General features: G+C 48.1%; 5 protein-coding genes across 5 annotated transcripts; 2 read left to right on the forward strand and 3 right to left on the reverse strand.

Annotated features, from left to right (window-relative positions):
• Positions 1-1,216, forward strand: EDB82DRAFT_492979 (ribonuclease H-like domain-containing protein). The gene is made up of 2 exons (XM_025733920.2): positions 1-246; positions 303-1,216. The coding sequence occupies exons 1-2, from the start codon at positions 166-168 to the stop codon at positions 867-869; spliced, it is 648 nt and encodes a 215-aa protein (XP_025587757.1). The 5' UTR covers positions 1-165; the 3' UTR covers positions 870-1,216.
• Positions 1,217-1,319: 103 nt separating this feature from the next.
• On the forward strand, positions 1,320-3,818 carry EDB82DRAFT_111421 (uncharacterized protein). The gene is made up of 5 exons (XM_025733909.2): positions 1,320-1,542; positions 1,670-1,767; positions 1,820-2,023; positions 2,076-3,089; positions 3,139-3,818. Exons 1-5 carry the CDS (start codon positions 1,490-1,492, stop codon positions 3,429-3,431), a joined length of 1,662 nt encoding a protein of 553 aa, XP_025587756.1. The 5' UTR covers positions 1,320-1,489; the 3' UTR covers positions 3,432-3,818.
• On the reverse strand, positions 3,657-6,169 carry EDB82DRAFT_111349 (uncharacterized protein). The gene is made up of 10 exons (XM_025733898.2): positions 5,421-6,169; positions 5,288-5,364; positions 5,168-5,241; positions 5,046-5,116; positions 4,920-4,994; positions 4,642-4,868; positions 4,473-4,584; positions 4,298-4,425; positions 4,085-4,246; positions 3,657-4,036 (listed from the first exon to the last, which is right to left on the reverse strand). The coding sequence occupies exons 1-10, from the start codon at positions 5,858-5,860 to the stop codon at positions 3,963-3,965; spliced, it is 1,440 nt and encodes a 479-aa protein (XP_025587755.2). The 5' UTR covers positions 5,861-6,169; the 3' UTR covers positions 3,657-3,962.
• A 1,853-nt stretch (positions 6,170-8,022) lies between these two features.
• EDB82DRAFT_522177 (Non-histone chromosomal protein 6) lies at positions 8,023-8,497 on the reverse strand (the record flags this gene model as incomplete). Its single annotated transcript, XM_025733887.1, has 3 exons — positions 8,023-8,052; positions 8,107-8,324; positions 8,437-8,497. The coding sequence occupies 3 exons, from the start codon at positions 8,495-8,497 to the stop codon at positions 8,023-8,025; spliced, it is 309 nt and encodes a 102-aa protein (XP_025587754.1).
• Positions 8,498-13,087: 4,590 nt separating this feature from the next.
• Positions 13,088-14,044, reverse strand: EDB82DRAFT_111551 (centromere protein H (CENP-H)-domain-containing protein). Its single transcript, XM_025733865.2, has 3 exons — positions 13,748-14,044; positions 13,530-13,698; positions 13,088-13,482 (listed from the first exon to the last, which is right to left on the reverse strand). The coding sequence occupies exons 1-3, from the start codon at positions 13,905-13,907 to the stop codon at positions 13,107-13,109; spliced, it is 705 nt and encodes a 234-aa protein (XP_025587752.1). The 5' UTR covers positions 13,908-14,044; the 3' UTR covers positions 13,088-13,106.
• Positions 14,045-14,157: the final 113 nt, after the last annotated feature.

The raw sequence follows: 14,157 nt of genomic DNA on the forward strand, positions 1-14,157 counted from the left end.
GTACTAACTAAAGTGAAATGTAGTTGGGTGGTTCCCATCTTTAACCCCACTAAATCATTACTAAACCGATTTAGTGAAGATATGCTTTCTCTGATGCCTTCACGAGAAAAGCCAACAGCTCTTTGACTTAAACGTTACATTGCAACCATCCAAAATTCTGCAACAATGTCTACAGCTGTAGAAAGCCAAGCTGATAACCAGCCAAAGAGTTCTACTGATGATCCTCTTGTATGGATCGACTGTGAGGTGGGTATGCCGTGTTACGTTGTATAATGAACGGCTTTGAGCTCATATACGTCTAGATGACTGGTCTCGACCAGGACAATGATGAAATCATAGAGATCTACTGCATCATCACAACGGGAAACCTTGAGATTCTCGACGAAGAAGGCTTTCACGCCATCATCCACTTCCCCCAGTCTCGTCTTGACCAGATGGACGAGTGGTGCACAAAGACACACGCAGACTCTGGTCTCACCGCCGCTGTTCTTGAGTCGACGACTACCCCGGAGCAAGCTGCCGATGCTCTCTACGAGTACATCACGCGGTTCATCCCCGAGCGCAAGCGTGGTCTCCTCGCAGGCAACAGCGTGCACTGCGATAGAGCATTTCTGAGGCGAGAGCCCTACAAGCGTGTGATGAGACACCTGCACCACCGAATTCTGGACGTTAGCTCTATCAAGGAGGCTGCGAGACGCTGGGCGGCCAAGAGGATTGTGAACAAGGTTCCTAATAAGAAGGGACTGCACAAGGCGAGGGATGATATTCTGGAGAGTATTGAGGAGGCGAAGTACTACAGGGAGGTTATCTTTAGACCGACATTTGATGTTGTGCCTGCTAAGAACAAGCCTAACAAGGGAAAACAATAGTTTTTAATTGATACTATTTTTTGAGAGAGGTGAGTTATAGTTACAGATGAGATGGATTGTCCTCATATTAAATATGTTGTGACGGGTTCAAGTGTCATGATTGAGCTGTTTACCTGGGTAGCTACTTGCAAAGCAATAGCTCTATGCTACAAGCTCTAGCTCTAGCTCTAGCTCGTGTTGTCTTTTGCCAACATTTCGGTTATGTAGCTACTACGGATACCTAATTCAGGTGGACATTTTGCATGTCATATCCACCAGCTTCCATCATGAGCTCTACCTCTCTCATATTTACGTGAGAATGTTGTATCTCAACGAAATATCTAGACACTATAAACACTGTCCAGCACATACAATATTCGCATATAAACACAGTATCAATTGTGTTGCCCCTCCATTAGCTTGAGTGATATCATCTCGTTTACCCCACCAGAGAGCTCCCTCCTCCCTGTAGCTCCCCTCTTTTTGTCTCAGTCCCTGTCCCATCCCCATCTCGTCTCGACATCCTCTACCGCTACCTTCGCTTCTCTTTTCACCTCCTTTTCTCTTTCTTCAACAAATCTTCCCAAAGAAAGTTCATAATATCCTTCCCTATTCATTTTACTCCACCATATCAAACAATCATGGGCGTTCAAACTGTTGAGTTCAAGCCCTTCCAGGACCAGAAGCCCGGAACGTAAGTCTTTCCTTGACCTTGAACCTGGATGATCTTCCTGTTGTGCTCCCCCACTGCTCCGGGAGCTACCGAGAACCTTCTTATCCATTCTTCAACCCATTGAAACTCTACTGACATACATCAACAGTTCTGGTCTTCGAAAGAAGGTCACTGTCTTCCAACAGCCTCACTACAGCGAGTCCTTCATCACCAGCATTCTGCTGTCCATCCCTGAGGGTGTTGAGGGTATGCAGCTACTCTGCAGTAAAACAAGGAACATGACCTAACCCAATTATAGGCTCCAACCTCGTCATTGGTGGTGATGGTCGCTACTACAACCCCGAGGCTATCCAGCTCATTGCCAAGATTGGCGCCGCATACGGAGTCAAGAAGCTCATTATCGGCCAGAACGGTATCCTTTCTACTCCCGCTGCCAGCCATGTCATCCGTATCCGCAAGGCTACTGGAGGTATCCTCCTGACTGCCAGCCACAACCCTGGTGGTGAGTTTAACTATATATCCCCGGACTTATAACATAAACTAACCATCGATAGGTCCCAAGAACGACTTCGGTATCAAGTACAACCTTGCCAACGGTGGCCCTGCCCCCGAGTCCGTTACCAACAAGATTTACGAGTTCTCCAAGACTTTGACCTCATACAAGATTGCCGACATTCCCGATGTCGACATCACCACTGTTGGTACTCAGACCTACGGCGACCTCGAGGTCGAGGTTATCGACAGCACTGCCGACTACGTTGCCATGCTCAAGGACATCTTCGACTTTGACCTGATCAAGAAGTTCTTCTCCACCCATCCCGACTTCAAGGTCCTCTTCGATGGTCTCCACGGTGTCACTGGTCCCTACGGAAAGGCCATCTTCGAGCAGGAGCTTGGACTGAGCAACTCCACCCAGAACTGTATCCCTAGCCCCGACTTCAACGGTGGCCACCCCGATCCTAACCTTACCTACGCTCACTCCTTGGTCGAGGTTGTCGACAAGAACAACATCCCCTTCGGTGCCGCTTCTGACGGTGACGGTGACCGAAACATGATCTACGGTGCCAACGCTTTTGTTTCTCCCGGTGACTCTCTCGCCATCATCGCCCACTACGCTCACCTCATCCCCTACTTCAAGAAGAACGGCGTCAACGGTCTCGCTCGCTCCATGCCTACCAGCGGTGCCGTCGACCTCGTCGCCAAGGCCCAGGGTCTCGACTGCTACGAGGTGCCCACCGGCTGGAAGTTCTTCTGCGCTCTCTTCGACGCCAAGAAGCTCTCCATCTGCGGCGAGGAGAGTTTCGGTACCGGTAGTGACCACATTCGCGAGAAGGATGGTCTGTGGGCTGTTATCGCTTGGCTCAACATCATCGCTGGTGTTGGTGTCCAGAACCCCGAGGTCACACCCTCGATTAAGGAGATCCAGAAGGAGTTCTGGACCAAGTACGGACGTACTTTCTTCACCCGTTACGACTACGAGGATGTCGACTCAGAGGGCGCCAACAAGGTTGTTGGTGAGCTAGAGAAGCTTGTTGCTGACTCCAACTTCGTTGGCAGCACCATCGAGGGTGCGTATCATTACTATCTACGACAAGAATACAAGCTAACTTATTACAGGTCGCAAGGTTACCAAGGCTGGCAACTTCTCATACACCGACCTCGACGGCTCTGTCGCCTCCAAGCAAGGTCTGTACGCCGGCTTCTCCTCCGGCAGCCGTATCGTTGTCCGACTCTCTGGTACTGGCTCATCTGGAGCTACTATCCGCCTGTACATTGAGCAGCACACCAGCGACCCCTCAAAGTACGAGCTTGACGCTCAAGACTTCCTGAAGGAGGAAGTCAAGTTTGCCACTGAGCTCCTCAAGTTCAAGGAGCATGTCGGCCGTGACGAGCCCGATGTCAAGACCTAAACAAGTAACATAATAGGTGGTATTTGGACCAAGAACTGAAGAGATGGATGCAAGCATAAGATAATTATGAGATTCTGAGGTTGTTATTGCGTACAACAATATTAAACAAATTGAGCGTTCTTGAAACTACCAAACAACCCAATTGGTCAACAGATGATGTATTTTGAGAAGCAAGAGCAGGCACAGTAGTAGTAGTATGAGTTAGTGCCGCAGTATAAAACATTCTTAATATCGTTATGTTCAAGACACGAGACGAGCCCACCGACTGACCATAATGGCAAACGAGCCTTGCTAAGTATCTTACATTCTGTTTCCTGTCATTCGGGATTTATTACCAAAAATGAAAATGAAAATCGTTATTCGTGAATCGTCAAGCCGTTATTTCTCTCGTGGGACGCCGTCGCTAGAAAAGCATAAACCGGGTTCAAAGGGCTACGAATAATGGGGAAAGGAGGGTGTGTAATAACTGGCATGGTCTCGAGGTCGTAGTGTTAGTTTATGCCCCAATCGTGGAGAGATTATCTTTAGTCGTCAGGCCGTTGTATCGGTCGTCGTGCTCTCATCCGTGAACGTGGGAGCAAATATATCTCTGAAACGTTTGGCCGCTGTACATGTAAGCCTCTGCATCATAATCAATGAGATGAACAACTAACCCTCTTCACTGACAAACTTTATTTCAAAGGCTCCAGAACGGTTGATTCGCTGGTTCTGTTGTCGATATTCCTGACAAAAGACATAGAGATGAATGTCGGCTAAGCGAACTCTGGTTTTGCTCACTCTCTTAATCCATCTCGTCGATGTAGACTGATGCGTGACTGGAGACTCTTGTTAATAGAATATTGCGTCAAGTTGAAGTTCTGACGTACTGAATGCTGTCCAGACAGGACACTGTCGTAGGTCCCCTTCCCAGACTGCAGCGTGAAGACGAAGGCCCTTGGAGACAACGTCCTCATAGACAATAAGAGAATGCATAAAATGGTCATCCACAATTCGGCTAATTGAATAAGCATAAATCGACAAAGTATTGGATTTATAACATACGCTTGAAACAACTTGCGCTCACCCCAAAGACTGAGGTCTTCGTTTGCCATTCGAAGGGTGAGGTTGTCACGAGTCTTGAATGACAGAAAGCAGCAGTACACCAACACCATTTCTAGAAACATTAGCGTTTCGGTATACCAGTCGTATGTCTCAACAACATCCAACTTACCTTCCCATGTCAGGAAGCAAAGGCTGGCCCATTTCTTGGTGCATTGGTCGTTCGCACTCCACTGCCAGAACTGGAGACAACTTCCGTTACGCTCAACGACAAGCTCATGCGCCCCACGAAGCGAGAACCAAGGTGTACCCATGTGGAACGTCCGCAGGAGAAAGTAGGGGCATTGATCCTGTGCAGTTTCATACACCACCAAAGTTATTTGGCGCTCGTTGAAGGATCTGTTTCTGTTAGTCTGAGGTCAACACTCATCAACTGCATTTTGGTCGTACCGCATAAAGAGAATTTTCGCATCGCTAGGCATCTTGATTTGATCCCAAGGTTGTAGTGGCCCCCATGCCTTTGACCTATAACTGTTAAGGACCTAAGAACAGTGAGATGAGGTATGGGAAACTCACGGCTGCTGATGTTTGAGTGCAGTTCGAGATGGCAGTGGCAGAGAGAAGATCTTTTCAGACCAATGTATGTTCTATTAACTTGGTGAGAAACCATTATGCGAAGTCATGATGACTTGACTTACCGCTATGGTGCTCGAGTCATCATCTAGCACAGAGTCGAGTTGAGAAGTAGAGTTGAGGCGGATAGGGGGAGGAGCTGTTGTTTGTTAGCTCTGCATTGAAACTGGAGCTAATATTCTCACGGATGTTCCGGGCTTCTCTAAGCTCCATGAGCTGTACCCGTGTGGTTTCCATTGTATTGAAGTCGAAACTCAGCGATCTATGCAATAGTTATTAGTTTCAGCCCTAGAGGTGATCTTAGAATGTCTGGCTAACCTTGTCAACAACTCTCGTAACAGAGTCAGGAAACGATTGTAAAGAATGAAGCGTTGAGGGAGCGAAAGACCCCCAGCTTCGTCAGTCATGGAATGATACATCTTTCGCCAACGATTCTCTCTGGTCTGGGTCCGGTCTTCGTAAAAGGCAGTGATGTCTCGCAGTGATTTCGATAGGCAAGGAAGGAGAATCTCAAGATAATCGAGCACGATGGGAACACGGGAGAAATGGACCTTGCAGTGCTCGGGTAGTTCAAAAAGCAATTGGCTAGAGGCTCTCATCTCTTCAATAAGCATCATGAGATGAGCATGGTTGCCATCGGGTAGGGCATTGTGAAGTCCTAGCAACTGAAGTGCAACAAGATCGGCCCTTTCTGCCTCCAAGCAACAGCCCTGCAGCAAGTGAATCTCAAGTTGATCACCAAGAACCATCTCCATCATGAGAGATAGAATGCGTATACGAGTGGGCGTCTCTGTTTCATCACAAAACGAGAGAGACCACAATTGGCCTTGTTATGATCCTGAGTCTGCCTTTAATCCTTCCACTCCGCCAACAACAGTCGTGTCAATGGAGATGGTCGATCGAGCCAACGTATACGGTGAAGTGTGCGGAGTAATCGACAGTACTGGTGGAGGTATTTTGAACTAATGGTATTAAGAAAAGTATAGATAACCGACGATGATGGTCAATTGTGAGATCTTGAATCAGATGAGAGACCAGGAATAGATTCAAGACTTGAGAAGAGATCCCTGGTTAATAATGGAAGAAGAGGGGACGACGGGTATGCAAGCCGTCAATAACGTGTGATCCGATCCGGGCAATTGTTCAACACCATCAACAGGTGTACCGACACCAGTCTAGCCATACACACGACCTTCCCTGACGTGGTTGGTGCACGGTTCTCGCTCTGAGCCCAGAGTGAGCCCATCACGTCGATGCACGTAATGTCCGAGGCTCTTGGGGTCCATCGTCCTGTCGTCGCCTCAACTAAAGCCAGGCCTCAAGTCCGGGGGTCTTGGTCCACCTGATGGTCAGATGCCGCTCGCATTGTACATAAGTCTGCAGAATCAAGACTGTCAACTTGGGTTTCATTGAGACAATTACACCAACGAGAGGAGATGATTGTGCTTAGCGAGCGCGGCATTGGGTGTGTATCTGTCAACTTGAGATTTGGGCGCCAGCTTGAATCAACTTCTCAGGCGTTGCCACGATAGCAAGCGTACTGGGACATGACGCCAGGCGAATGCATGGGAAGATATTCGGGGGGGCATCAATTGAACTGGATTAGGATAGAGATGGGTGGGCACTCGCACCAGTCAAATATGACCATTCCCAGAGAAGAGCAGCTGTACAGCTCTGTCCAGTGACAGTCGAGATGCGACGTGTTGCTACGTCGGCGACCCTTGCCATGCATCCGCGGGATGTGGACTTCGTGTGGGGAAAACCTGACGATACTGGAGATTGGGAGAAGGTGAAGAAACAAGTAGCTTCGAAACGACGTTCGTGCTGGGGTATACCATATTTCCCTCCTCGTCCTGGTCAGACCTAAGTTAACATGGCATGACCCTTTCAGTGTTTCTTGTACTCCACTTCGATAGCCGTGGGGGGATGAGGCTCGGCAGGACATGACATGCTTGATACCAGTCCTGGATAGTTTGCGCGATGTTGTACGTTCTCTTATTTGTAAACGTTTCGTACATACGTAGATATATATGACATTGTCCCATCGTCTCCCTGTTAAGGCAAGCATTGCAACTTGCCTTGCTGATCTGCACACTGTGGGTGACAGTAACAATGGCTTTGGTGTTTTTGACTAACAACGGACAAGTACAGTAAGAGTTGGGTGATAAGAGAATTATGGGTGAGGCTTTCAGCTTGGTTGGATTGGCCTTTTTCCCTCGCCTTCCCTCCTTGACATAGGTGGTTACTTATCAGGCAAGAAGAACTGGGGAGAAATCATCTTGCCTTCGTCAACGTCAACGTGAACGGATTGATTGATTGTATTTTGTTTAAGCCAACATGGACAATTGAAGTCTTTACATAGAAATCAGAGGTCCCAAAGCAAAAGAGTTCTTAATATAATCTGCTTCTTTACTAGCCACCATCAGCCACTTTCATCAAACAGGGAGAGCTCACGCCTCAAACAGCTTCAAGCCTCCACGTCATTTTAAGTTTGAGCTTCCTGCTGGTGATTTAGAGCTGCAAGCTTTATGGACTGAATGCATGTGGTAGATAACGTTGATATTTTTGCAGTTTTGATTATTTGGCTCCGTGTTCCCTAATTGTACACATTGCGTTTCCTCGTCCCATGATCCTCGTGTTCGAGATCTGGTTCTCATGGCCAAGGACATTCGAAATAGAAGCCATAGCTCAATCGACCGTCCTCTAGATCATAAACATCTGGACGGCCTTAACCCGTGAAAATTCCTAATAAAAAACAAGGCACTCTTCCTGTGCCATCATACAACACCGCCCAGACCGAGATACAAAGAAGATGGACTTCCTGGCCAGAATCTGCAACACGGCACTGGTGTTGGGACTAATCCGAATCAGATTTCACCTTCTGCGAGCGACGCTTGGGTTTGATATCGGAGACTTCTTTCTAGGAAGACTCTTCCTCCTCCTGGTCGGCCTTGACATGTTGTTAGTATACCTCTGTTTAGAACGTTTCACCATGTCAACTTACGTTGTAAGCCTGCTTCTCATCCTCGTATCGCTTCTTATCGGCGGCAGCCTTGGCCTCATAAGGAGCACGCTGCTTCTCGTTGAGGGCCTTCCATCGCTCACCGAGGAGCTTGCCGACCTGACCGAAAGAGATACCAGGGTTCTCCTCACGGACGTTCTCACGCTGCTCGTTGGCGAAGAACATGTAGGCTGAGAGACCACGCTTGGGGGCGTTGGGGTCTATTGAAGTTAGTTGTGTTTGTTGCGTCGGAGAAGATCGCAACGTGTGCGATGCAAAGGCACAATAGAGAGTGTGATTGCAAACACGAGCGTGGGAGATGCTTCGACTTACCCTTCTTGGCACGCTTGGTGGTTCTGGTAGCACGCTTTCCGGTAGCAGCAGCCTTAGGCATTTTGACGGTGTTCTGTGAGGAAGTGTGAGCAAGAGATCGCAATGCAAAATGCGGTACTAGCAACGATGGAGGGGTAGCTCAAGCTAGCTTGAAGCTGAGCTAGGAGCAATATGGAAGAGGGCAGAGTGGCGTGGCGCAAAAGCGATTGCGCTTTCCAACGCGTAAAAATGCGCGTAAATTGATAGAAAAAAGGTGTATGGAGGTTTTGAGCGTACCTGAGGGATGGTTTTGAGAAATAGAGATTGGTGGTGTTGATGTAGTCTGTAATGCGCTTCTGTTAGCCAAAGTGTCAAGCTATTGCGCGACCAGCGATGTGTAGGTGATGATGCGATAGACCGATGCAGCTTGAACTTGCGATGGGCTTTTTTTTTTACAGTGATCAATATTTGAAAACAGTTGTAAAGCTCAAGACGTGAACAGGCGCAAAGGTTAAATGCAAGAAAAAAAGTTGTGGTTGTTGAAGTATAAGATGGGACGTTACTCACCAAAGACTTATCGAGGCGTGTTGAGTATAGGTAGAGAGGGACGAATTTGGGTGGGAGAATTGTATGGGAGAAAAGAGAGTGAGAGGGAATGTATGGGGAGGGCCAAGGCAGCCTTTTTACTATGGGGGAGTGATTGTGCGTGGGGAGGGAACGCGGCCTGCCCAGCTACCAGACTTGGACTGTTATGCAATGGGCTGGGCTGGTAGGCTGGAGTGAGCTTGCCCCCCTTCCCTTTTTTTTCTCTCTCTCCTCCTTACCCTTCCCTTCCTCCTCTAAGAAAATTGGGTGCGGGTGCGGTGCGTATTGCTCTGCGGTGCGTGTGCTTGGAGCTGCACTTGCACTAGTACAGTCGCAGCAGTCTTGGGTTTGAGAGATGTATCCGTAACCCGTACCTGTACCGCACCTGCCTGGGGCCAATTTCTACCTTTGGGCCTGCTACTAGGGGAGACGACCAGGACTCCGTCCAAGCCCCGTCATCCAAGCTCCTCAGGAGCACCCGTCTCTGACCACTCACCAGCGTGTAAGCGGGTGGTTCTGTTGCTATTGTTGTATGGTACTGTACGGGTACAAGCCGCACGCAGCCCGCCGCGCCGAGGTACAGTACAAAGGTTTTGTACCGCGACACAGATGCTGTTATTCGCACAGTATACTTACGCTCCAGGAGGCAGTCGCAAGTCCCTCTGCCTTTGATTATGGTACCTCTTTTACTCTGATCACTCCTAAACAAATCACGCCCATCCAACCAGCCTCTCTGCACTGGACGGCTACTCTGATGAGCATTCTGCCGTATTATACTACCATATTCGTTATCCGTTCTTCTTACCCAGTCAACGGGCTCAATCCAGCGGATTTACTGTGTGAAACAATGACTTTTTTTGCCCTTGGTTATTATTCCCCTGCTTGTCTATGTCTCTGATTATCTCTTGTCAAGTTTGACTAGATGTTTCTTTTTTGGCTTCACATCGTCTCCTCTTTCTTCCTACTCTGCTACCGTACCTAGTCCCCTCCTGTCCATGTCCATGCCCATCCACCTCTCCACCTCCACCTCTGAGGCCGCTATGCTTCATCAATCTCGGACTTGTCGTCGCGCTCACCTCACCATACCATGACGCTCCGCTACTGACACCCTCCTCCCTGCCCCTTCTCTTTCCTAGGTTTGTTACTTGTACCACACCAATTTGATGTCAACCGCGTACAACACCAACGCTTCCTACTCAATACGGATATCGATTCCTCAAATTCAGTTTACCAGAGCATCAGAAATTATCCACGCAATTAATATTATACAATGCATAACGACTCTTCAACTAATACGATGCGTACACTACATTCGTTTTTCTCTATTCATTTCATCTTTCGCCTATTATGGCGGGCTGTTTGAGGGCGTTGGATCTTATTGATGTAATGTCAAGCTTTCGTGAGAGATGATTCGCTGAAAAGGTAACTAGCACTTTCGCAACGCACGCAAACTTGCCACGACCAGATGAAAGACTATACTCAAGAGCAATTGCTATAATGATCGGACCTCTCGGATCTTTCAAAATACGATATCTCAGTCAGACGTCAATTGAATACTTGTCTTAAAGTAAACTAAACCAAAATTTGCTTGTTCTGGCGCATCTAGCATCACACGTTTCAGCAGCGAGCACAACTTGTGGTTGGAAAAGGGTCCAATTATCGATCCACGAGCATTGACTGAGAACACCAACGACCGGGCAACCGAATGCAATGTCCCGTTTCCGGGTTCGTCTCTAATTCACAACTCGTTCGTTATCTGGCCTTGGGAGGGATTGTCCTCCAAAACCCCAGCGCTAACTATCCTACCTGTGCCTAAGACAATCTCGGGCTGTGTTTTACTTCACTATCCCTCACCCCTGCCATACAAACTCCGACTGATGCACCATTCAAGCGTGCATCACACTCAATTCGGCACTAATTTGTTACTTTGAGACAAAGGTATCACTTGCGCAACTCTGATTGTCAAGAATGACATTGATGTAGCTGGAAACCTACACATTCACTATGGTTGCCAGGCGACCTGGTCTGACTATTCTCAATAGCTTCTTGGTTTGTTCATTTCTCATATTCAGTCACCAGGCGTTTCTTGATCAACGCCAGGCCTGTCATCAGTTCTAGACCACTTTTCACTATTGACGAGTGCAATGATGTGCGGCGGAGTGCAGTACTTTAGCCGTGCGTGATGATCAAGTACCGTCATACGAAAATTGTATGTACAGATACCTACTTATGCGTATCCTCACAAGACCAACTGTTTAACCCTTCGCATTCATTCATCCCTTTATGCTTCTGTTTGCTACTCTCCTGCCTCGACCGAACGTAAGGAGTCAATATTCCGATACCCTCCTTCCTATCCCGCATCTCACTTTCACAGTCCTCTACTAGCATAGGTCTGCTTGGTATGCACCAGTTGAGATCTGACTACAAGGTACGCCTTAGCCTTAGTTGGTTGTTTGAGTCTAGGCCCGGGCAAAGTTACCGTCGCCTTCTATCATGCTACTCGCTCGAGTGCAAAGGCACAATAGGGTCCTAGCTTTGGCAGAGGCAAGCAAGACTGGTGCTGTGTACCCGTGTATCACCGCGGTGCTTTCTCAACTGAGTAAAAATTTGTACTAGTGTTGTTCATAGGCGCATCGTTGAGCAGCGATCAGTGCTGATACCATTCATCAAGGTCATGGATACCTTTGCTAACCCCATACCAAGAAGGAAAAGACAGGTCAAAGCAAGCGAAAGTCACAATGATGCGGGCAAAAGGTACATGGTGACGCATACTCCATTTGCGGACATGGCGGGTACCACGAGTCGCGCGAGAAGCCCTGTTGGTGTAAATGGAGACGGTCGACAGCGCCTAGTCGCAGAGAGAGAGACCAGACAGGGCAGGCAAGCAAAAGCGCCCGGCGATGGCGGCTTTGCCGAGCATGTCTGGTCGCGCCGGACCAAAACAATGTGCAAAGACACGCCGTAAGTGGCCCTCAAGAAAGGTACCAGTAGAGACTTGCAGCGGGTACGCGACACACCTGTCTTTAGGTGGTCATGTAGTCCTCCTGGCACCTGATACTGTGCTGTACCTCGACGCCGAGCCGACTCTGGGCTCACGCCAGAGCTCAGAACAGGGAGCTGAGCGGTCCCCCGCCCAAGCCAATTCTCTCTGTTCCTCTCCACTCACTCTTCTTCCTGCCACCTGGCTTTCACGTTATTTATGCTTTTGACTTAGTAATCTTATATGGGTCTCTCTTCGCTTTTTCTGACGCAAAATCATCACGCATTGCGATATTCGCTCTGGAAGAGGTACCTGAGTACCTTTCTGAGTATTCCCTTCCAACAACCAATTTCTTTTTTCATCTTGACATAATTGCTTCTTCAAAATGATAATTAATTTCCCTTTTGCAATTCAATACTGAGAATGTTGTTTTATCCCTTTTTCTTCCTTTTTCCTTTGGCGAAAATCGTCCAAGGCAAGGTTCGTAGTTCCTGAATAGCTGCCCAATACGAGTCCTCTGCGCAGTAGTCAATAAACACGTCCTTTTTTTCGTGTGCCGATCTGGTTCAGAAAGGCACATTCAGAAAGAACATCGAAAACATAGCCGCAGAATTTCTGAATCACTATTATGCTCTGTCCTGTTATCTCTGTTTTCCATCTCGAAATTGCCAAGAGATATCACGTGTATATCCCAACAGACTGATGGTCATAGCTCCTTGCTTCTACTAAACCCTACCGGGATGCTCTGATGAATGAGATCATGATTCGGTTGTTCGTGAATTGTTAGACCTTGAAACGAGGATGAAGGCTAGAGAGGCTCGAGGCCTGGCACCTGCATGTTCTTCCAGGGACAGCCGCAAAGGTGCATCGCTAGTTGCAAAGCCTAGCTGATGAGTATGGAGTCTTGCTTGCTTGCATTCTCTCAAAGACACCCATTGTCTCCACGTCGGAAGATCTTGCAATCCCGTCCTGGTCAAGACGGTACGTATCCTTCCCGACGGGACGGGACGGGTGTTGACTTTCGTGCCGTGTGGTGGGATCATCGACAAGGAGATGGTCATCTTAGTGAAGCACAGGTAGACAACTGATAGTTGGTAATTCTGGACTTCGGAAAGGGTGTGTGGGATCATTCATCAGTCTCAGGGTCGAGTACAACATCCCGCAGTTCATCGTCTTGGACCCAGTCAATGCCGCTGCCGACTATTATACCTCCGGCCACACCTTTCATGACCCGCCATTTCTGCTTGCTGGCCTTGACATCGGCTTCGAGCCTCTCCTGCTCTTCCATCATCTTCGAGTTATTGGGAGGGACTCTCTTCTTGAGTTTTGCTTGATCTGCCAACTCAAACAGTTCAGCTGCCAGAGTGACATTTTGTCGAGATTTCCGCAGTGTATCGCCTTGCACCTTTGTCAACGCCTTCCATACCTCGTTCGTCTGAGAGGCCTGCGTTGCGACTAAGATTGATGTTTCATCTCTGCGCTCAATGTATGGCAGAAGTTCACTGACAAACGTTAGTAAATGACCAATCCTTCATGACAAAGTACATACCGCTCGATGGGTGCTGTTTCTGCGTTGCTGTGGACGGCTTTGAGTATAGGACTGGCTGTCATGACAGCTTCCATCACATCGTTCCTAAGAACATACTGTGCTCTGGTCTCCAGAAGTCCTGATTGTGCCTTCTGTATTTCTTCTTCATCAGTGAATATCGTAGTATCATCTGAGAACCGTAAGAATGTGTGGCAAGATTGCTATAAGTGAAAACAAACCTAACTGATGCGATTGTTGGGCATTTATAATAGCAATTTCCAGTCGGAGTTCCTGTATTCGATCGTAGAGTGCGAGAATCTTCTCTTCATCTTCTGAGAGGGGCAAATGAGATGCTTCAATGTGACCATCCACCATGGGGATATCACCTTCGTCCTCCATCGTGATTCCGAATTTAACCTCAGATAATTTCTTTGCTGGTGACTTCTCTTGATATAAATGCCTTGACCTACTACAAACGCGTTGCACTTTCCTGATGGCCGTTGTTTGTGGCTGTAATGTGTGGCGGTCAATGTGTGGCGCCCCACGAATGAAAAAGTGTCTGTCACAAGGCACCGGTCACGCTAACACCAGGCTCTCATCATGCCCAGCTAGTATTCTGTGGACCCTTCGTCACGCGAAGATAGCTATA

The sequence above is a fragment of the Fusarium venenatum genome (assembly GCF_020744135.1).
Source record: "Fusarium venenatum strain MPI-CAGE-CH-0201 chromosome Unknown EDB82scaffold_1, whole genome shotgun sequence".
Classification (NCBI taxonomy): Eukaryota; Fungi; Ascomycota; class Sordariomycetes; order Hypocreales; family Nectriaceae; genus Fusarium; species Fusarium venenatum.